Source organism: Oncorhynchus masou, chromosome 26 (assembly GCF_036934945.1).
Source record: "Oncorhynchus masou masou isolate Uvic2021 chromosome 26, UVic_Omas_1.1, whole genome shotgun sequence".
In the NCBI taxonomy this organism is placed as follows: domain Eukaryota; kingdom Metazoa; phylum Chordata; class Actinopteri; order Salmoniformes; family Salmonidae; genus Oncorhynchus; species Oncorhynchus masou.
Window position 1 is genome coordinate 9,649,733 of NC_088237.1, and position 23,828 is coordinate 9,673,560.

A 23,828-nucleotide genomic window follows, 5' to 3' on the forward strand; every position below is an offset into this window, starting at 1 on the left:
AAGAGAAGGAACGGAGAATCACCAACCGCCTCTGTCTCTACTGCGGCTCCGCTGGTCATTTTGTCACCTCATGCCCAGTAAAAGCCAGAGCTCATCAGTAAGAGGAGGGCTACTGGTGAGCGCAACTACTCAGGTCTCTCCTTCAAGATCCTGCACTACCTTTCCGGTCCATCTCCGCTGGACCGGTTCATCTGCTTCCTGCAGTGCCTTGATAGACTCTGGGGCGGAGGGCTGTTTTATGGACGAGACCTGGGCTCGGGAACATGACATTCCTCTCAGACAGTTAAGGGATCCCACGGCCTTGTTCGCTTTAGATGGTAGTTCTCTCCCCGAGATTCAGCGTGAGACGCTGCCTTTAACCCTCACTGTCTCTGGTAATCATAGCGAAACCATTTCTTTTTTAATTTTTCGTTCACCTTTTACACCTGTTGTTTTGGGTCATCCCTGGCTAGTGCGCCATAACCCTTCTATTAATTGGTCTAGTAATACTATCCTATCCTGGAATGTTTCTTGTCATGTGACCTGTTTAATGTCTGCTATCCCTCCTGTTTCCTCTGTCTCTTCTTCACAGGAGGAGCCTGGTGATTTGACAGGGGTGCCGGAGGAGTATCACGATCTGCGCACAGTGTTCAGTCGTTCCAAGGCCACTTCTCTCCCTCCACACCGGTCGTATGACTGTAGTATTGATCTCCTTCCGGGAACTACTCCCCCCCGGGGTAGATTATACTCTCTGTCGGCTCCCGAACGTAAGGCTCTCGAGGATTATTTGTCTGTATCGCTCGACGCCGGTACCATAGTCTACCATAGTCTCCGCCGGAGCGGGGTTTTTTTTTGTTCAGAAGAAGGACGGGTCCCTGCGCCCATGCGTGGATTATCGAGGGCTGAATGACATAACAGTTAAGAATCGTTATCCGCTTCCTCTTATGTCTTCAGCCTTCGAGATCCTGCAGGGAGCCAGGTTTTTCACCAAATTGGACCTTCGTAACGCCTACCATCTCGTGCGCATCAGGGAGGGGGACGAGTGGAAGACAGCGTTTAACACTCCGTTAGGGCACTTTGAATACCGGGTTCTTCCTTTCGGCCTCGTTAACGCTCCAGCTGTCTTTCAGGCACTAGTTAACGACGTCCTGAGAGACATGCTGAACATTTTTGTTTTCGTTTACATGGACGATATCCTGATTTTTTCACCGTCTCTCCCGATTCATGTTCAGCACGTGCGACGCGTCCTCCAGCGCCTTTTGGAGAACTGTCTTTATGTGAAGGCTGAGAAGTGCACTTTTCATGCCTCCTCTGTCCCTTTCTCGGTTCCGTTATTTCCGCTGAGGGCATTAAGATGGATCCCGCTAAGGTCCAGGCTGTCATTGATTGGCCCGTTCCTAAGTCACGCGTCGAGCTGCAGTGCTTTCTTGGCTTCGCGAATTTCTATCGTCGTTTCATCCGTAATTTCGGTCAGGTGGCAGCTCCCCTCACAGCCCTTACTTCTGTTAAGACGTGCTTTAAGTGGTCCGTTTCCGCCCAGGGAGCTTTTGATCTTCTCAAGAATCGTTTTACATCCGCACCTATTCTTGTTACACCTGACATCTCTAGACAGTTTGTTGTTGAGGTTGACGCGTCAGAGGTGGGCGTGGGAGCCATTCTTTCTCAGTGCTCCCTCTCTGACGGCAAGGTCCATCCTTGCGCGTTTTTCTCTCATTGCTTATCGCCGTCAGAACGTAATTATGATGTTGGTAATCGCGAACTGCTCGCCATCCGCTTAGCCCTAGGCGAATGGCGACAGTGGTTGGAGGGGGCGACCGTTCCTTTTGTCGTTTGGACTGACCATAGGAACCTTGAGTACATCCGTTCAGCCAAACGACTTAATGCGCGTCAGGCTCGTTGGGCTCTGTTTTTCGCTCGTTTCGAGTTTGTTATTTCTTATCGTCCGGGCTCAAAAATCACCAAGCCTGATGCTTTATCTCGTCTCTTCAGTTCTTCTGAGGTCTCCACCGACCCCGAGGGGATTCTCCCTGAGGGCGTGTTGTCGGGTTGACTGTCTGGGGAATTGAGAGGCAGGTAAAGCAAGCACTCGCTCACACTCCGTCGCCGCGAGCTTGTCCTAGGAACCTTCTGTTCGTTCCCGTTCCTACTCGTCCGGCCGTTCTTCAGTGGGCCCACTCTGCCAAGTTAGCCGGCCACCCCGGCGTTCGGGTACGCTCGCTTCCATTCGCCAGCGTTTCTGGTGGCCCACTCGGGAACGTGACGCGCGTCGATTTGTCGCTGCTTGTTCGGTCTGCGCGCAGACTAAATCTGGGAACTCTCCTCCTGCCGGCCGTCTCAGACCGCTTCCCATTCCCTCTCGACCGTGGTCTCACATCGCTTTAGATTTTATCACCGGACTGCCTTCATCAGCGGGGAAGACAGTTATTCTTACGGTTGTCGATAGATTCTCTAAGGCGGCTCATTTCATTCCTCTCGCTAAGCTCCCTTCTGCTAAGGAGACGGCTCAGATCATTATCGAGAATGTTTTCCGAATTCATGGCCTTCCGTCAGACGTCGTTTCGGACAGAGGCCCGCAGTTCACGTCTCAATTTTGGAGGGAGTTTTGCCGTTTGATTGGGGCTTCCGTCAGTCTCTCGTCCGGCTTTCATCCCCAGTCTAACGGTCAAGCCGAACGGGCCAATCAGACTGTTGGTCGCATTTTACGCAGTCTTTCTTTTCGTAACCCTGCGTCTTGGTCAGAACAGCTCCCCTGGGCAGAGTACGCCCACAACTCGCTTCCTTCGTCTGCTACCGGTCTATCTCCTTTTCAGAGTAGCCTCGGGTACCAGCCCCCGCTGTTCTCATCTCAGCTCGCCGAGTCCTGCGTCCCCTCCGCTCAGGCTTTTGTCCAGCGTTGCGAGCGCACCTGGAAGGGGGTCAGGTCGGCACTTTGCCGTAATAGGGCGCAGACTGTGAGGGCCGCTAATAAGCGTAGGACCAAGAGTCCTAGATATTGTTGCGGTCAGAGAGTATGGCTCTCCACTCAGAACCTTCCCCTTAAGACAGCTTCTCGCAAGTTGACCCCGCGGTTCATTGGTCCGTTCCGTATTTCTCAAGTCATTAATCCTGTCGCTGTGCGACTTCTTCTCCCGCGCTATCTTCGTCGCGTTCACCCGGTCTTCCATGTCTCCTGTGTTAAGCCCGTTCTTCGCGCCCCGCTCGTCCCTCCCCCCATCCTTGTCGAGGGCGCACCTATCTACAGGGTTCGTAAGATTTTGGACATGCGTCCTCGGGGCCGTGGTCATCAGTACCTAGTGGATTGGGAGGGGTACGGTCCTGAGGAGAGGAGTTGGGTTCCCTCTCGGGACGTGCTGGACCGTTCGCTGATCGATGATTTCCTCCGTTGCCGCCAGGTTTCCTCCTCGAGTGCGCCAGGAGGCGCTCGGTGAGTGGGGGGGTACTGTCATGTCTTATTATGTCTGTTCCTGTCCTTTCTCTTCACTCTGTCTCTCTCTGCTGGTCTTATTAGGTTACCTTCTCTTTCTCTCCTCCAGCTGTTCCTCATCTCCTCTAACTAGCTCATTCACCCTTTCCCACCTGTTCCCTTTTTTCCCTCTGATTAGGTCTCTATTTCTCTCTCTGTTCCTGCTACTTTCGGTGTCAGATTCTCGTTTGTGTTTCTCATGCCAGAAGCAAGCTATCGTCTCGTTTGCTTCCACCTAGTCCTATCCTGTCGGAGTCTGCCTGGCAGGTGCATCCTGCACTCTACTAACTATCTTTTGTTCCATTGACAACGTCGGAAGAGGATCTTTGCCATTCCTGTTTTTTCATTAAAGAACTCTGTTTCTGTTAAAACCGCTTTTGGGTCTTCACTCAAGTACATAACAAAGATGGCGCCGGAAAAGAAGGCAGACGTTTTACATCCCTCCAACCAATTGTGTTTTTTGTTTTTTTATTTGCGTTGTTTGTAACTTACTCTTTTACTTATTTTGTACATAATGTTGCCGCTACCGTCTCTTGTGACCGAAAATAACTTCTGGACATCGGGACTGCGATTAGTCACCACGGACTGGCAGAATTAACGAGTCTGACAAGGCCGACGCAAACTATATACTTCTTTCTCTTGAACAGACCCAGATCCCCGTGATTTGCATGAAGAGGAGGTGAAGAAAACTGGTCCGTAGGGCGGGCCGCCTTCTAAGAATTCATAGACGATCTAATAAACTCCCACTTCCTTCCATTCTGCTAGCAAACGTGCAATATTTGGACAATAAATAGATGACCTACGTGGAAGATTAAACTACCAACAAGACATTCAAAACTGTAATATCTTATGCTCCACGGAGTCATTGCTGAACGACGACACTATCAACATAAAGCTGGCTGGTAATACGCTGCACCGGCAGGATAGAACAGCGGGGTCTGGTTAGACAAGGGGCGACGGACTATGTATTTTTGTGAAAAACAGCTGGTGCACGATATCTAAGGAAGTCTTGAACTATTGCTCGCCTGAGGTAGAGTATCTCATGATAAGCTGTAGACCACCCTATCTACCTAGTGAGTTTTCATATGTATTTTTTGTAGCTGTTAACATACCACCACAGTCAGAGGCTGGCACTAAGACAGCATTGAAAGAGCTGTATTGCGCCATAAGAAAACAATGAAACGCTCTCCCAGAGGCGTAGCTCCTAGTGACCGGGGACATTAATGCAGGGAAACTTAAATCCGTTTTACCAACCTTTGCCCAACACACAGAAACGCATACAAAGCTCTCGCTCGCCCTGCATTTGGCAAATCTGACCATAATTCCATCCTCCTGATCCCTGCTTACAAGCAAAAATGAAAGCAGGAAGTACCAGTGACTATGATGAAGCAGATGCTAAGCTACAGAACTGTTTTGCTAGTACAGACTGGAATATGTTCCCGGGATTCCTCCGGTGGCATTGACACCACATCAGTCACTGTCTTCATCAATAAGTGCATCGATGACGTCGTCCCCACAGTGACCGTATGTACATACGCCAACCAGAAGCCATGGATTACAAGCAACATCTGCACTGAGCTAAAGGCTAGAGCTGCCGCTTTCAAGGAGCGGGACTCTAACCCGGAAGCTTATAAGAAATCCCGCTATGTCTTCCGACGAACCATCAAACAGGCAAAGCGTCCATACAAGACCAAGACCGAATCGTACTACACCGGCTCTGACGCTCATCGGATGAGGCAGGGCTTGCAAACCATTACAGACTACAAAGGGAAGCACAGCCGAGAGCTGCCCAATAACACGAGCCTACAGGACGAGCTAAACTACTCGCTTCGAGGCAAATAACACTGAAATATGCATGAGAGCACCAGCTGTTCTGGAAGACTGTGTGATCATGCTCTCCGAAGCCAATGTGAGTAAGACCTTTAAATAGGTCAACATTCGCAAGGCCGCAGGGCCAGACGGATTGCCAGTACGTGTCACTGCGAGCATGCGCTGACCAACTGGCAAGTGTCTTCACTGACATTTTCAACCTCTCCCTGTCTGAGTCTGTAATACCAACATGTTTTAAGCAGACCACCATAGTGCTTGTGCCCAAGAACACTAAGGTAACCTGCCTAAAAGACGACCGACCCGTAGCACTCACGTCTGTAGCCATGAAGTGCTCTGAAAGGCTGGTCATGGCTCACATCAACACCATTATCCCAGAAACCCTAGACACACTTCAATATGCATACCGTTCCAAAAGATCCACAGATGATGCAATCTCTATTGCACTCAACACTGCCCTCTTCCCACCTGGACAAAAGGAACACCTATGTGAGAATGCTATTAATTGACTACAGCTCAGCGTTCAACACCATAGTGCCCTCAAAGCTCATCATTAAGCCAAGGAAACTGGGACTATACACCTCCCTCTGCAACTGGATTCTGGAATTTCTGACAGGTGGTAAGGTTAGGAAGTCCTGGACTTCCACCCCCAGGTGGTAAGGTTAGGTAACAAATCAAATCAAATTTATTTATATAGCCCTTCGTACATCAGCTGATATCTCAAAGTGCTGTACAGAAACCCAGCCTAGAACCCCAAACAGCAAGCAATGCAGGTGTAGAAGCACGGTGGCTAGGAAAAACTCCCTAGAAAGGCCAAAACCTAGGAAGAAACCTAGAGAAGAACCAGGCTATGTGGGGTGGCCAGTCCTCTTCTGGCTGTGCCGGGTGGAGATTATAACAGAACATGGCCAAGATGTTCAAATGTTCATAAATGACCAGCATGGTCGAATAATAATAAGGCAGAACAGTTGAAACTGGAGCAGCAACACGGCCAGGTGGACTGGGGACAGCAAGGAGTCATCATGTCAGGTAGTCCTGGGGCATGGTCCTAAGACTCAGGTCCTCCGAGAGAGAGAAAGAAAGAGAGAAGGAGAGAATTAGAGAACGCACACTTAGATTCACACAGGACACCGAATAGGACAGGAGAAGTACTCCAGATATAACAAACTGACCCTAGCCCCCCGACACATAAACTACTGCAGCATAAATACTGGAGGCTGAGACAGGAGGGGTCAGGAGACACTGTGGCCCCATCCGAGGACACCCCCGGACAGGGCCATACAGGAAGGATATAACCCCACCCACTTTGCCAAAGCACAGCCCCCACACCACTAGAGGGATATCTTCAACCACCAACTTACCATCCTTAGACAAGGCTGAGTATAGCCCACAAAGATCTCCGCCATGACACAACCCAAGGGGGGGGCGCCAACCCAGACAGGATGACCACATCAGTAAAACAACCCACTCAGGTGACGCACCCCTTCCAGGGACGGTATGAGAGAGCCCCAGTAAGCCAGTGACTCAGCCCCTGTAATAGGGTTAGAGGCAGAGAATCCCAGTGGAAAGAGGGGAACCGGCCAGGCAGAGACAGCAAGGGCGGTTCGTTGCTCCAGAGCCTTTCCGTTCACCTTCCCACTCCTGGGCCAGACTACACTCATTCATATGACCCACTGAAGAGATGAGTTTTCAGTAAAGACTTAAAGGTTGAGACCGAGTTTGCGTCTCTGACATGGGTAGGCAGACCGTTCCATAAAAATGGAGCTCTATAGGAGAAAGCCCTGCCTCCAGCTGTTTGCTTAGAAATTCTAGGGACAATTAGGAGGCCTGCGTCTTGTGACCGTAGCGTACGTGTAGGTATGTACGGCAGGACCAAATCAGAGAGATAGGTAGGAGCAAGCCCATGTAATGCGTGTAGGTTAGCAGTAAAACCTTGAAATCAGCCCTTGCTTTGACAGGAAGCCAGTGTAGGGAGGCTAGCACTGGAGTAATATGATCAAATTATGATCAAATTGATCAATATGATCAAATTGCCGTACTTAGCACTAACTGAAGTTTATTTTGTGCTTTATCCGGGTAGCCAGAAAGTAGAGCATTGCAGTAGTCTAACCTTGAAGTGACAAAAGCATGTATTAATTTTTCTGCATCATTTTTGGACAGAAAGTTTCTGATTTTTGCAATGTTACGTAGATGGAAAAAAGCTGTCCTTGAAATGGTCTTGATATGTTCTTCAAAAGAGAGATCAGGGTCCAGAGTAACGCCGAGGTCCTTCACAGTTTTATTTGAGACTACTGTACAACCATTAAGATTAATTGTCAGATTCAACAGAAGATCTCTTTGTTTCTTGGGACCTAGAACAAGCATCTCTGTTTTGTTCGAGTTTAAAAGTAGAAAGTTTGCAGCCATCCACTTCCTTATGTCTGAAACACAAGCTTCTAGCAAGGGCAATTTTGGGGCTTCACCATGTTTCATTGAAATGTACAGCTGTGTGTCATCCGCATAGCAGTGAAAGTTACCATTATGTTTTCGAATAACATCCCCAAGAGGTAAAATATATAGTGACAACACATCTGCCTCGCTGATCCTCAACACAGGGGCCCCTCAGGGGTGCGTGCTTAGTCCCATCCTGTACATGTTCACTCATGACTGCACGGCCAGGCACGACTCCAAAACCATCATTATGTTTGCTGATGACAACAGTGGTAGGCCTGATCACCGACAACGATGAGACAGCCTATAGGGAGGGGGTCAGTGACCTGGCCGTGTGGTGCCAGGACAACAACCTCTCCCTCAACGTGATCAAGACAAAGATGATTGTGGACTACAGGAAAAAAGAGGGCCGAACACACCCCCATTGTCATCGGCGGGGCTGCAGCAGGTTGACAGCTTCAAGTTCCTTGGTGTCCACATCACCAACAAACTAACATGGTCCAAGGACACCAAGACAGTCGTGAAGAGAGAACGACAAAACCTATCCCCCCCCCAGAAGACTGCAAAGATTTAGCATGGGTCTTCAGATCCTCAAAAGGTTCTACAGCTGCACCATCGAGAGCATCCTGACTGGTTGCATCACTGCCTGGTATGGCAACTGCTCAGCCTCCGACCGCAAGGCACTACAGAGGGTAGTGAGAATGGCCTAGTACATCACTGGGGCCAAGCTTCCTGCCATCCAGGACCTCTATACTAGGCAGTGTCAGAGGGAGGCCATACAAATTGTCAAAGACTCCAGCCACCCGAGTCATAGACTGTTCTCTCTGCTACCACACGGCAAGCGGCAGCAAGTCTAGGTCCAAGAGGCTTCTAAACAGCTTCTACCCCCAAGCCATAAGACTCCCGAACACATAATCAAATGGCTACCCAGACTATTTGACTGAAACACCCAGTAGACCTAGAGCAGGGTTGGCCTGATCCAATTGTAATAGGTTTATACACTGTGTTATGTTTAACTGTATTTTTTGTGTACATTTGTTAACATACAATGCCTTTTTTGTTACAGCCTTATTCTAAAATGTATTAAATCTTTTTTTCCCTCATCAATCTACATACAACACCCCATAATGACAAAGCAAAAATAATACAAAATGGTTTGTTTTTTGCAAATGTATTAAAAATAAAAATGGAAATATCACATAAGTATTCAGACCCTATACTCAGTACTTTGTTCAATCTTGGTTTCATCAGACCAGAGGATCTTGTTTCGCATGGTCTGAAAGTCCTTTAGGTGCCTTTTGGCAAACTCCAAGCCTCCACCTGGCCACTATACCATAAAGGCCTGATTGGTGGAGTGTTGCAAAGATGGTTGTCCTTCTGGAAGGTTCTCCCATCTCCACAGAGGAACTCTGAAACTCTGTCAGAGTGATCATCAGTTTGGGTTCTTGGTCACCTCCATGACCAAGGCCATTCTCCCCCGATTGTTTGGCCGAGTGGCCAGCTCTAGGAAGAGTCTTGGTGTTTCCAAACTTCTTCCATTTAAGAATGATGGAGGACACTGTGTTCTTGGGAACCTTCAATGCTGCAGAAATGTTTTGGTACCCTTCCCCAGATCTGTGCCTCGACACAACCCTGTCTTGTGTCTCTACGAACAATTCCTTCGACCTCATGGCTTGGTTTTTGCTCTGACATGCACTGTCAACTGTGGGACCTTATATAGACAGGTGTGTGCCTTTCCAAATCATATCCAATCAATTGAATATACCACAGGGTGACTCCAATCAACTTGTAGAAACATCTCAAGGATGATCAATGGAAACAGGATGCACCTGAGCTCAATTGCAAGTCTCATAGCAAAGTGTCTTAATACTTATGTAAATAAGGTATCTGTGTTTTATTTTTAATACATTTTCAAAAAAATCTAAAATCCTGTTTTCACTTAGTCAAAATGGGTTACTGTTTGGAGATTATGGGGAAAATGTATTTAATCTATTTTAGAATAAGGCTGTAACTTAACAAAATGTGGAAAAAGTCAAGGGGTCTGAATACTTTCCGAAGGCACTGTAGGTAGGTCTACACATATAACTCATGGCATATAGGATATAACCTTAATCTCTTGGGAAATTCATTGGGACTGTTCCTTCCTTTTTCCTCACAAACTGGAGCCACTACATCTCCCTCAATGGCCACACTTCAGACTCAGCTGCAGTTATAGAGGGTGTCCCCCAGGGCTCTGTTCTGGGTCCCTTACTCTTCCTCATCTACATCCTCCCCCTTGGTCAGATCCTCTGTCACTTCAACCTTGACTTCCACTGCTATGCCGATGACACCCAGATCTACCTCAGCACCAATTCCCTCCTCAAACCACCTCTGACCCACATTGAATCCTGCCTCTCTGCAATAAAAACAACACTGCCTTAAGCTCAACAGTGATAAAACAGAACTCCTCCTCCACCCTCACCAAAGTTGGCAACCTCACCCTCACCATTGACGACACCACTGTCTCTCCCTCCCTCCATGCACGAAACCTTGGTGCCATCCTGGACTCCAACCTCTCATTTGACCACCACATAAGACAGACTGTCAAAACATCATTCTTTCACCTCCGCAACATTACCAAAGTCAAATCTTCCTTCTCCCGTCCTGCCGCTGAAACTCTCATACGTGCATTCATCTCCTCCCGTCTTGACGACTGCATCTCACAACTCTCCAGCATCAACTCAAGCTCCCTCCATAAGGTTAAAAACTCTCCTCACCTCTTTGTTTCGTCTGATGTTTTGATGTGTCTCCTGTTGTTTTTCTTTTTCCATTTCTATGATTGTAAAGCGACTTTGAGGTTCTTTAAAAAAGCGCTATATAAGTATGTATATGTATTATTATCATCAAGCAGTATTCAACTGAAATAGTTTGCACGGATAGTTCAACAACATCTGTGTGAGAATTTTTGGCACACATACTTAGGCATGCATCTGGCACTTGCCATTTTACATTAAAAAAAACATTACACATCATCATAGAAATCATTCAGCTAAAGTAAACAAACAACAGTAGCCTCTTTTGGAGTTTCTGTACTGCCCATCCCAAGTACAGACTGCACCATTTCCAACCCTTAATCTTTCCATCCCAGAATACAGTGTACAGACCAGCAGCAGAGAACACTGTGCAGCCCAATGAAAGAGGGGGAAAACAACACCTCTCCTCTATGTTCTAATACTAAAGGGCAACTAACTGCAGCCTTGTCATCTGCTAGATGAGTCTATATCCCAATAAATCACCAGGGTGTAACCGGTACTCTGGCTGCCACTGCACCACGTTTGAAGTGGCTCCTGGCTTGCAGTGGGTCCCGGCTGCAGCTGCCAGTCCTCCAGGGCTCAGTCAGTCCCAGCCCCTTATGGTTATGGCCAGTGGTGGAAAAGTACCCAATTGTCATACTTGATTAAAAGTAAAAGTTACCTTAGTAGAAAATTACTCATGTAAAACTGAAAGTCATCCAGTGAAATACTATTTGAGTAAAAGTCCAGAAGTATTTGGTTTTAAATATACTCACTTATCAAAAGTAAATATTATTGCAAAATATACTTAAGTATCAAAAGTAAAAGGACAAGTATACATAATTTCAAATTCCTTATATTAAACAAACCATACCTCATAATTTTCTTGTTTTTTTGTTTACAGATAGCCAGGGGTACGCTCCAACACTTAGACATAAGTGCTTTTGTGTGTCAGGGAAAATGTGTGGAGTAAAATGTACATCATTTTCTTTAGGAATGTAGTGAAGTAAAAGTAAAAATGGTAAAAATTATAAAGTACAGATACCCCAAAAAACGACTTAAGTAGTACTTTCAAGTATGTTTTACTTAAGTACTTTACACCACTAGTTATGACTAAGGGGCCACACTGCCAGGCACATCACCTGCCCAGTTCTCTTCCTTCTACCCATCTCCCAGCTCTCCCAGCTGCACACACGCACACTCACAGACACACACACACACACACACACACACACACACACACACACACACACACACACACACACACACACACACACACACACACACACACACACACACACACACACACACACACACACACACACACACACGCACACGCACGCACACATACATACAGACACTCGCCTGTGTACACTGTGTACATGGGGCACATGGATAAAAGGAGTTCTGTCTGTTTACAGTTTGCTCTGGCCACAATGCGTGCAGTGGCCTGATACCACTCTGGGGACATAACACATGCATTCTGCTGGCAGTGTTCCCTCTGTTTTCTCCCTCAGCCTGCGAAACAGGCTTTCCTCTGTTTGTTTTGGTTCTCATTTGGCGTGGCATTGGCACGACCCTCTCATGCAGAGGAAAGCATGGCTGGTGGATTGGTGGAGAGCCACATGCTTTGCGAGGATGGTTTCAAACAAAGCATCATGTTGTGAGTTGAAATGCTACAGTGGGGAAAGTGTATGTTGAGTCAATTGTCTATGTGGCCGTACAATGTCCTGACATCCAGTGTCCACCCATAAGTTACGAAATAAGTACTAAATGTACTGAAATAATGACCGTAATATTTTGATGTATTTGATGTAATAATATGTCACATCAATAAGTCACATCTCTCATGTTTATTTCTATAGTACTATAGTGTAGTGTAGTATACACTATAGTATACACATATACCCATATCAGTAGTCACTCTGCTCTAACATCAAATCTGCAGTGAATTTCACCCCCTCACCATCATCTTCATCAGGCATAACTGCTCAAATAAGATGTTCCAATACTGCTCTCTAGTGGCAAGAATGAAGTCAATCACGTTGAATGGATTTACAGTGAATTTCCCAGTTGGTACTTGCATTGACTCAGTCTAGAATCTCTGCCAATACTGTCCGTGTAGTTGTTCTTCACTCTGATTGGTGTACCTCTCCTGTGTCATCTAGGTGATGGACAGTTCCATGCCTCTGATTGGTGAGCACGTGGAGGAGGACAGGCAGCTGATCACTGATCTCGTGATCAATAAGATGTGCAGCGTGCTGCTCGGGATCAACACACCACAGCCCATCGCTGTGAAGGTAAATCTCTTTCAGCTCCTCTCCAGAGTGTAACACTATTATGGATTTGCATTTGAATTTATTATCTAGATTTGATCTCAGAAGCAATGAAGAATTGCTTCAAATAAGCCCTTGTGTAGAGAGTATATCAAACCAACCATGCATCATGCACTATTACTGTCCATTTTCAATGCTTTTCATTTCACAGCCACAGACGACCCAGCCAAGAAGGGCCCAAGGTAAAGAGACCTCCATCGACATCCTATCACCAGTTTGATTGCTACAACATTTGATTGTTGTTGTGGTGAATATGAACATTATGATAGTGTTGAGAAATACACATAGTAGTGCCTTGAGTCTCTAAGGCGAAACACGAGTGCGTGTCTGCTCTGCAGGTGGACATCGCTCTGGCTCTAGTTCTCCCTCCCAGTCAGCCCAGGGTTCTCCTCAGCGAGCCCGCTCAGCTAACACCTCTCCCAGCCAGGCCTTCCAGCCCGGACCCATCCCACCTCCCGTTGCCACCGGGCCCTGCTCCCAGAAACAACCTCCTCAACTGAAGTAAGTCAACGCATCAAATGCCTTAAATCTCATCTCCATGGTCATAGCTGATGTTAACATGGGTGTGTAATATGAATATTAACTTAACAGAATAATATAATTAAGCAATAAGGCATGGGGGGGGTGTGGTATATGGCCAATATAACACGGCTGAGGGCTGTTCTTAAGCACGACTCAACTCTGAGTGCCTGGATACAGCCCTTTGCCATCATGGTATGTTGGCCATATACCACAAATCCCCAAGGTGCCTTATTGCTTTTATAAACTGGTTACCAACGTAATTAGAACAGTAAAAAAAAAAAAATTGGTCATACCCGTGGTATACGATGTGATGTACCACGGCTTTCAGCCAATCAGCATTCAGGGCTCAAACCACCCAGTTTAGAATTTCATATGTTGGCCATATACCACACCTCCCCGGGGCTTATTGCTTAATTAGAATAGTAAAGAACTCTACTGTGCTAAGTACAAGATCTCTAGTAAAAGTTCTGTGAAAACCTTAAACTGTCGTCTTTTCATTAAAATATTTACTTTCTGGGTAAAACTAGGAATATATCTACTTGGAGCAGATCTGTGCAGATGCCACAAATGGCTGCTAGATGGAGACTTTGTATAGAGATTTTACCGCTCCTGTAGCTCGACACTTCCTGTTTACAGAAATACTCTATTATAGTCTCTGACATGCCCACATTTGTTCCTGTTTAACGGCTGTTAATAAACGGCTTCCATTTGCAGGATGCTCAGCTCCAGCCACCCCTTCAGATAATATGTGATAAAAGTGAGTTTTGATTCTCTCGTAACTCCCTAGTTCAACGTGGATTGGCTGTACATGGCAAAGGGGTTGTCTGTAGGGCAATTTACAACTAGATTTCTCCACAACCATTGCCCAGTTTACTTCCTGGCTCGGATACACAACTAAAGTTTGACTGTATTTCTGTCCAAGCTGACAGTCGTTGGCTTTGCTATAATACACATGAACACGTCTCTTCTAAGATTAAGCTCCTTTGTCCAAATCTAGTTGGCCTTAGAGAGCAAAGTGCACTAGTTTATTCCCTGTTGTGTGTGCTGTTGGCCAGCCTCTGTTGATCATTCTGCAGTAGCAAAGTTGGCCGAATATGATCCCCTCGCCCCTCTTCACACACGAATGCACGCAAACATGCACGCACATACATCCACCATCTCCATGTTGCATGCCCCTCAAGCCTCAGCCTCATTCTCACTTTTCGCGCCTTGCAGCAAATCCCAGTCGCTCACCAACACCTTCACTGAGACCCTGAAAGGGAACGCCACGGACGACGAGGCCAAGGCAGAGACCATCCGCAGTCTGCGCCAGTCATTCGCCAGCCTCTTCTCCGACTAACTTCAACAGACTCCTCATATCCATCCGCCTACTATCAGCCATTAGCCATCGGCCTCCAGAAGAGCTCCAAGCTACCAATCTGTTACAGAGCGCGCTCAGTCAACCCACAGAGCAGAAGCTTCCTGTCCACCACTTCCTACTTTCTGTTCTTATCCATAAATGGCAGGTAGAGAGCATCCACCTCTCAGAATCATCCGTCAAATAACAAAAAGACTAAATTGGGCTATTTTTCATCTTGTACTGCTTGGTTGGTGTAGTTCAGATGTCAGTTTGCATTCTGTTTGTCATTTCATCAAATGTTCATCATCTGATTCATTCTTTTGTTTTGGTCATAATGTGTTTATCAACTTCAAGGATGTTGATATACTTTGGAAGATAAAGGATATATTGCAGTATTTAGAAATGACCCATAATAGTGTATGAGCTCGGTTCACCAGCAATGCTTAGCATCTTGCCAGTCTCATTTCACAGAAATACTATTGCCATATTGATTGGCTGATTTAGTTACTATATAATTATTTGTGATTTTGCTCTGGCATTTGATTACCAAAGTGATTTTTGATTAAAATTCCTTGTATTAGGTCAAAATAGTTTAGGCTATATACTGTACCTGTCAATTTGCAATTTTACGAGGTGGAAATATTATCTTAAGTCTTCCATCACAGACAATTCTTCCCTAAGTTCTAAGCTTTATGAACTATCCAATGTAAATAGCGCTATGAACTATTTTTAAAATTTTGGGAATTTGATTCACCCCCCCCCCCCATCACATTATAATAGAGAAGGACAGACTAATCACATGACTGGCTAGTTTATTCTTTTGACTTTAAGTGCAAACATTTTAAGTCTCTGCGCCAAAATTGATTTTCTGTTTAAGGTATAATTTTTGACTGGTATGAAAAATGACAATTCTATTTCATGGAGTGAATATTGTCTCCATACCTTATTTTTAGTAATTGCACTTCAAGTCGCACTATCAGCAATATGGGTGAAATTAATCTTGCTCTCCAACTTGATTTAAATACATTTAACAATTATTAAGATTGTCTTTTCACTTTCAAACTGTATTTATTGTCCTGAACATATATGCCAATCATAGTAAGGTATTATTATCAAAATGGACCAAATTATGTGTTTGTATTTTAAAACCTGTGTGTTTGAATTATTTTGTCTCTGTTAAATGTGAAATGCTTCTACAATTCAAAGTACTGATGAATACTATGAAAAGCCATAACAAAACTATGATTCACTGAAAATCTTGATGTTGATAAATCAAAATGTTTACTCGTTATCACTGTGAGTATTAGTTATGCGTCTAAGAATTCAATCATTTTGCTTCTACTAGTGATGACTTATAGTGTACATGGTATAATGCTGTAAACTTGTGAATGCCACACCTCCATATTTGGGTGCCACACATCCATTGTGATTTATTTACTCATTTGTTAATTGACCATTTCAGTAAGCAAATAATGTTAATTAACTACTGAAGAAATTCAGAATTGAGTGGTGATGAGGTCACCTAGTAACTACCTCAATTCCAGCAAGCTGTGATGCTAGTAGTAGTTACCACTAATACTCTGAAGTGAGTGAAATTAAGACAAAAAAAGGGAATGGCTTTTCATTTGACCTAATCTGTATGTCTGCATGTAATCCTACAATTGTAATCCTGACATTCATACAGTAAAGTTGGTGTACTGTGCTGTCTCTCAAGTAGTTATTCTCTGTTAGTAAAAGGCAATACACCCATAGATGAGTCTGCTATCTACAGTCAATAACTAAATGAATATGACATGGTTTTCATATCACGATTTACATGTCATTGTAATGAGAAATTGAACGGCAATAGCCATGTGTTTATTAAAGTGGGCCCAATGCCATTCAACAGATGCTCAGAAGTCATCGACACCACCGTTGAATAGCCGTCCTCCTCTCTTATTTCCTATCTAACAGAACTTACCGTCACGTGTCCTCTTATGGTGAGCATCTGCTGGAAGGCATTGTGTGCCCCCCCCCTGTGTGTTATTGACATAAGTGTGGCATGAAAACTGACCCCCGGTGTGCCTCTGGTGGAACAACGTCATGTAAATAATTGCTGTTGTCTGGCTGCTTATAATGTATGAAGTGTGTGATGCATACTGTGTGTTTGTGTTATTAATGCAAGTCATTGTAACATTGTTTTGTTTATTTGCTCAGTTTTTATTAAAAGTGACATATTTTATTACACTTACGGTGGTAAGTCTTTTATTTTTCGTGTTGACAAAGCAGCGTACAGTGCTGGGTAGCGATGATTATAAACCCCTGTTATACAACCGTGTAATATCCCATTCTCCATCTCAGGTAGTGTAGAATGCATAGCATCGTGTCCCCATTGTCTTTGTCATAAGAAATACCCTGACACGTGATCTTTAGGGTGTGAAACTCATAGAACACAGAGGATTTACAAGGTGAGTGCCCACCAACTAATTTATGACAACATTGGAATTATTGCCACCTTCCGTTGTCTCTGACTGTCTGTCACTTTCTATTTAAAGCATAAAACTTTATTAACTACCACCAGCACTCTTTCTGTTACTGAAGTCCCATTTGAAGCAGTTTCACAGATTTCAGTGCGGGTGTCTGATCATAGACAAGTCTTCTCTATTTAAGGCTGTTTACTGTGAGTCCTCTGACTTCCCTAAGAAGCACAGAACTGATTTACTGATAATCCCAAAATTCCTTCGACTCAGATTAGACGTTTACTTGAGTTGGCGTGAGGTTTGTGTCTAGGAGTAGGGCAGGGGTAGGAAACTCTCCGGCCTCCGGCCCCCCGGGATACATTTTTTTAAATGTAGTAAGTAAAAAAATGTTGTGCCTACGGCACTACACCACACTTAGCTACTTTTAATTGATCAGGGCCCGGTTTCACAAAAGCCTCTTGAGGCTATATTCATTTCAGAACCATAGGATCCTATGGTTCTAACAATGAACTTAGCCTTAAGCTGCTTTTGGGAAACCGGGCCCAGTTCAGTGGTTTGCCTAAATTAAAAAACACCTGGTCTTCAAAGTTGGTTAAATACATTTTAAAAAGGTAGTGCCTGCGGCACTACGGCATTGTTATGAACTTGAGTGAAGACCCAAAAGCGGTTTTAACAGAAAACAGAGTTCTTTAATGAAAATACAGGAATGGCATAAATCCTCTTCCAACGTTGTCAGCGGAACAAAAAGAACGTTAGTATAGTGCAGGATGCTCCTGCCAGGCAGACTCCGACAGGACAGGACAAGGTGGAAGCAAACGAGACGACAGCTTGCTTCTGGCATCAAAAAACACAAACAAGAATCAGACACTGAAAGTAGCAGGAACAGAGAGAGAAATAGAGACCTAATCAGAGGGGGAAGAGAGAACAGGTGGGGAAGAGTGAAAGAGCTAGTTAGGGCAGATGTAGAACAGCTGAGGAATGAGAGACAGAGAAGGTAACCTAAAAAGACCAGCAGAGAGAGAGAATGAAGAGAAAGGACAGGAACAGACATAACAAGACATGACAGTACCCCCCACTCACCGAGCGCCTCCTGGCGCACTCGAGGAGGAAACCTGGCGGCAACGGAGGAAATCATCGATCAGCGAACGGTCCAGCACGTCCCGAGAGGGAACCCAACTCCTCTCCTCAGGACCGTACCCCTCCCAATCCACTAGGTACTGATGACCATGGCCCCGAGGGCGCATGTCCAAAATCTTACGAACCCTGTAGATGGGTGCGCCCTCGACAAGGATGGGGGGAGGGACGAGCGGGGCGCGAAGAACGGGCTTAACACAGGAGACATGGAAGACCGGGTGAACGCGACGAAGATAGCGCGGGAGAAGAAGTCGCACTGCGACAGGATTAATGACCTGGGAAATACGGAACGGACCAATGAACCGCGGGGCCAACTTGCGAGAAGCTGTCTTAAGGGGAAGGTTCTGAGTGGAGAGCCATACTCTCTGACCGCAACAATATCTAGGACTCTTGGTCCTACGCTTATTAGCGGCCCTCACAGTCTGCGCCCTATTACGGCAAAGTGCCGACCTGACCCCCTTCCAGGTGCGCTCGCAACGCTGGACAAAAGCCTGAGCGGAGGGAACGCAGGACTCGGCGAGCTGAGATGAGAACAGCGGAGGCTGGTACCCGAGGCTACACTGAAAAGGGGATAGACCGGTAGCAGACGAGGGAAGCGAGTTGTGGGCGTACTCTGCCCAGGGGAGCTGTTCTGACCAAGACGCAGGGTTACGAAAAGAAAGACTGCGTAAAATGCGACCAACAGTCTGATTGGCCCGTTCGGCTTGACCGTTAGACTGGGGATGAAAGCCGGACGAGAGACTGACGGAAGCCCCAATCAAACGGCAAAACTCCCTCCAAAATTGAGACGTGAACTGCGGGCCTCTGTCGGAAACGACGTCAGACGGAAGGCCATGAATTCGGAAAACATTCTCGATAATGATCTGAGCCGTCTCCTTAGCAGAAGGGAGCTTATCGAGAGGAATGAAATGAGCCGCCTTAGAGAATCTATCGACAACCGTAAGAATAACTGTCTTCCCCGCTGATGAAGGCAGTCCGGTGATAAAATCTAAAGCGATGTGAGACCACGGTCGAGAGGGAATGGGAAGCGGTCTGAGACGGCCGGCAGGAGGAGAGTTCCCAGATTTAGTCTGCGCGCAGACCGAACAAGCGGCGACAAATCGACGCGCGTCACGTTCCCGAGTGGGCCACCAGAAACGCTGGCGAATGGAAGCGAGCGTACCCCGAACGCCGGGGTGGCCGGCTAACTTGGCAGAGTGGGCCCACTGAAGAACGGCCGGACGAGTAGGAACGGGAACGAACAGAAGGTTCCTAGGACAAGCTCGCGGCGACGGAGTGTGAGCGAGTGCTTGCTTTACCTGCCTCTCAATTCCCCAGACAGTCAACCCGACAACACGCCCGTCAGGGAGAATCCCCTCGGGGTCGGTGGAGACCTCAGAAGAACTGAAGAGACGAGATAAAGCATCAGGCTTGGTGTTTTTGAGCCCGGACGATAAGAAATAACAAACTCGAAACGAGCGAAAAACAGAGCCCAACGAGCCTGACGCGCATTAAGTCGTTTGGCTGAACGGATGTACTCAAGGTTCCTATGGTCAGTCCAAACGACAAAAGGAACGGTCGCCCCCTCCAACCACTGTCGCCATTCGCCTAGGGCTAAGCGGATGGCGAGCAGTTCGCGATTACCAACATCATAGTTACGTTCTGACGGCGATAAGCGATGAGAGAAAAACGCGCAAGGATGGACCTTGCCGTCAGAGAGAGCGCTGAGAAAGAATGGCTCCCACGCCCACCTCTGACGCGTCAACCTCAACAACAAACTGACTAGAGATGTCAGGTGTAACAAGAATAGGTGCGGATGTAAAACGATTCTTAAGAAGATCAAAAGCTCCCTGGGCGGAAACGGACCACTTAAAGCACGTCTTAACAGAAGTAAGGGATGTGAGGGGAGCTGCCACCTGACCGAAATTACGGATGAAACGACGATAGAAATTAGCGAAGCCCAGAAAGCGCTGCAGCTCGACGCGTGACTTAGGAACGGGCCAATCAATGACAGCCTGGACCTTAGCGGGATCCATCTTAATGCCCTCAGCAGAAATAACGGAACCGAGAAAAGGGACAGAGGCGGCATGAAAAATGCACTTCTCAGCCTTCACATAAAGACAGTTCTCCAAAAGGCGCTGGAGGACGCGTCGCACGTGCTGAACATGAATCGAGAGAGACGGAGAAAAAATCAGGATATCGTCCATGTAAACGAAAACAAAAATGTTCAGCATGTCTCTCAGGACGTCGTTAACTAGTGCCTGAAAGACAGCTGGAGCGTTAACGAGGCCGAAAGGAAGAACCCGGTATTCAAAGTGCCCTAATGGAGTGTTAAACGCCGTCTTCCACTCGTCCCCCTCCCTGATGCGCACGAGATGGTAGGCGTTACGAAGGTCCAATTTGGTGAAAAACCTGGCTCCCTGCAGGATCTCGAAGGCTGAAGACATAAGAGGAAGCGGATAACGATTCTTAACTGTTATGTCATTCAGCCCTCGATAATCCACGCATGGGCGCAGGGACCCGTCCTTCTTCTGAACAAAAAAAAACCCCGCTCCGGCGGGGGAGGAGGAGGAGACTATGGTACCGGCGTTGAGCGAAACCGACAAATAATCCTCGAGAGCCTTACGTTCGGGAGCCGACAGAGAGTATAATCTACCCCGGGGGAGTAGTTCCCGGAAGGAGATCAATACTACAGTCATACGACCGGTGTGGAGGGAGAGAAGTGGCCTTGGAACGACTGAACACCGTGCGCAGATCGTGATACTCCTCCGGCACCCCTGTCAAATCGCCAGGCTCCTCCTGTGAAGAAGAGACAGAGGAAACAGGAGGGATAGCAGACATTAAACAGGTTACATGACAAGAAACATTCCAGGATAGGATAGTATTACTAGACCAATTAATAGAAGGGTTATGGCGCACTAGCCAGGGATGACCCAAAACAACAGGTGTAAAAGGTGAACGAAAAATTAAAAAAGAAATGGTTTCGCTATGATTACCAGAGACAGTGAGGGTTAAAGGCAGCGTCTCACGCTGAATCTTGGGGAGAGAACTACCATCTAAAGCGAACAAGGCCCTGGGCTCCCTAACTGTCTGAGAGGAATGTCATGTTCCCGAGCCCAGGTCTCGTCCATAAAACAGCCCTCCGCCCCAGAGTCTATCAAGGCACTGCAGGAAGCAGATGAACCGGGCCAGCGGAGATGGACCGGAAAGGTAGTGCGTGATCCAGAAGGAGAGGCCTGAGTAGTTGCGCTCACCAGTAGCCCTCCTCTTACTGATGAGCTCTGGCTTTTACTGGACATGAGGAGACAAAATGACCAGCGGAGCCGCAGTAGAGACAGAGGCGATTGGTGATTCTCCGTTCCCTCTCCTTGGCCGAGATGCGAATACCCCCAGCTGCATAGGCTCAGCATCCGAGCCGGCGGAGGAGGGTGGCAGTGATGCGGCAGGTGGCAGTGATGTGGAGAGGGGAGCAACGGAGAACGTGAGCTCCTTTCCACGAGCTCGGCGACGAAGATCAAACCGTCGCTCTATGCGAATAGCGAGAGCTATTAAGGAGTCCAGACTGGAAGGAACCTCCCGGGAGAGGATCTCATCCTTAACCTCGACGTGGAGACCCTCCAGAAAACGAGCGAGCAAAGCCGGCTCGTTCCAGTCACTAGAGGCAGCGAGAGTGCGAAACTCAATAGAATAATCCGTTATGGATCTATTCCCCTGACATAGGGAAGACAGGGCCCTGGAAGCCTCCTCGCCAAAAACAGAACGGTCAAAAACCCGTATCATCTCCTCCTTAAAGTCCTGATACTGGTTAATACACTCAGCCCTCGCCTCCCAGACTGCCGTGCCCCACTCACGCGCCCGTCCGGTAAGGAGAGAAATGACGTAGGCGATGCGGGCTGCGCTCCTGGAGTAAGTGTTGGGCTGGAGAGAGAACACCACATCACACTGAGTGAGGAATGAGCGGCACTCAGTGGGCTCCCCAGAGTAACACGGCGGGTTGTTGATCCTGGGCTCCGGAGACTCGGAAACCCTGGAAGTGGGCGGTGGATCGAGGTGGAGTTGGTGAACCCGTCTTGTGAGGTCGGAGACTTGGACGGCCAGGGTCTCAACGGCATGTTGAGCAGCAGACAATTCCTCCTCGTGTCTGCCTAGCATCGCTCCCTGGATCTCGACGGCGGAGTGAAAAGGGTCCGGAGCCGCTGGGTCCATTCTTGGTCTGATTCTTCTGTTATGAACTTGAGTGAAGACCCAAAAGCGGTTTTAACAGAAAACAGAGTTCTTTAATGAAAATACAGGAATGGCATAAATCCTCTTCCAACGTTGTCAGCGGAACAAAAAGAACGTTAGTATAGTGCAGGATGCTCCTGCCAGGCAGACTCCGACAGGACAGGACAAGGTGGAAGCAAACGAGACGACAGCTTGCTTCTGGCATCAAAAAACACAAACAAGAATCAGACACTGAAAGTAGCAGGAACAGAGAGAGAAATAGAGACCTAATCAGAGGGGGAAGAGAGAACAGGTGGGGAAGAGTGAAAGAGCTAGTTAGGGCAGATGTAGAACAGCTGAGGAATGAGAGACAGAGAAGGTAACCTAAAAAGACCAGCAGAGAGAGAGAATGAAGAGAAAGGACAGGAACAGACATAACAAGACATGACAGGCATCCCTGGCGTAGGGGTTTGGCAACAGCCCGGGCCCATTCCAGAACAAATCATTTTCTGGATTCCTTACCTTCCTATGATCTGGATGGTTAAGAGGTGAGTAAGTGAGTGATAAAGTTAATGTCCCTCAGGTAAGTGTTCTGTGACGGATCTAAAGCTCTTGATCCACAGGTTAGTTTAGATGAGGATTAAAAACATACCTGTACATATCAGCTGAATAACATTACACTGGCCTCAGTCTCTGTATGGAGATTCCTTTTTAGTCAAAGCACTCGTTTTAGTTCATTTCATATGACCTCTAGCTACTCGGGTGCAGGTGACTAGTGTAATATATGAATATTAGGTGTTGAAAGAACCCATACCATGGTTTCACCCTCATAGTTACGGAATGTGTAGAAATGATAACTGCATCCTCACTGTCCCATTCTGAGTTTGAGTGCCAGGGTGGAGACAAAGGGACTACCTGTGCATGTCACTTATAAGTAAATCATCATTAAAGGTGATGACGTAAGGCCACAGAGTTATTTGACTGGCCTCTGCAAGGGATATTTGAAGGTGTATATGGTACTCTTTATAAAATACCTGTGATGGAATGTTTATCTTTGCATTCAACCGTAATGAAAACATCTTGAAGAATTCACAAAGACAAGACAAATGAGGTATTTTCCAGATTTGTTACATAATGCTTGCAATTATTTATTCACCAGCGACATTAAACGGACAACATTTCAGTTTCACCCTTGTGTAAAAGCAGTGGTGGAAAAAGTACTCAATTGTCATACTTGAGTAACAGTAAAGATACTTTACTTATACTAATAGAAATGACTCAAGTCAAAGTGCAAGTCACCCAGTAAAACACTACTTGAGTAGAAGTCTACAAGTATCTGGTTTTAAATGTACTTAATAAGTACAGTGGTTGAAAAAAGCACTCAAC

The 23,828-nt window shown here is 46.7% G+C and overlaps 1 protein-coding gene across 1 annotated transcript in view; it reads left to right on the plus strand.

The window, feature by feature from the left end:
• The window catches only part of LOC135514760 (synapsin-3-like), a 134,360-nt gene extending 117,467 nt beyond the window's left edge, over window positions 1-16,893 (plus strand). The window contains exons 11-14 of the mRNA XM_064938327.1: window positions 12,639-12,770; window positions 12,958-12,988; window positions 13,145-13,307; window positions 14,544-16,893. Coding sequence (XP_064794399.1) covers window positions 12,639-12,770; window positions 12,958-12,988; window positions 13,145-13,307; window positions 14,544-14,667 — 450 coding nt within the window. The 3' untranslated portion in view covers window positions 14,668-16,893. The remainder of the gene's footprint in view (window positions 1-12,638; window positions 12,771-12,957; window positions 12,989-13,144; window positions 13,308-14,543) is intronic.
• Window positions 16,894-23,828: the final 6,935 nt, after the last annotated feature.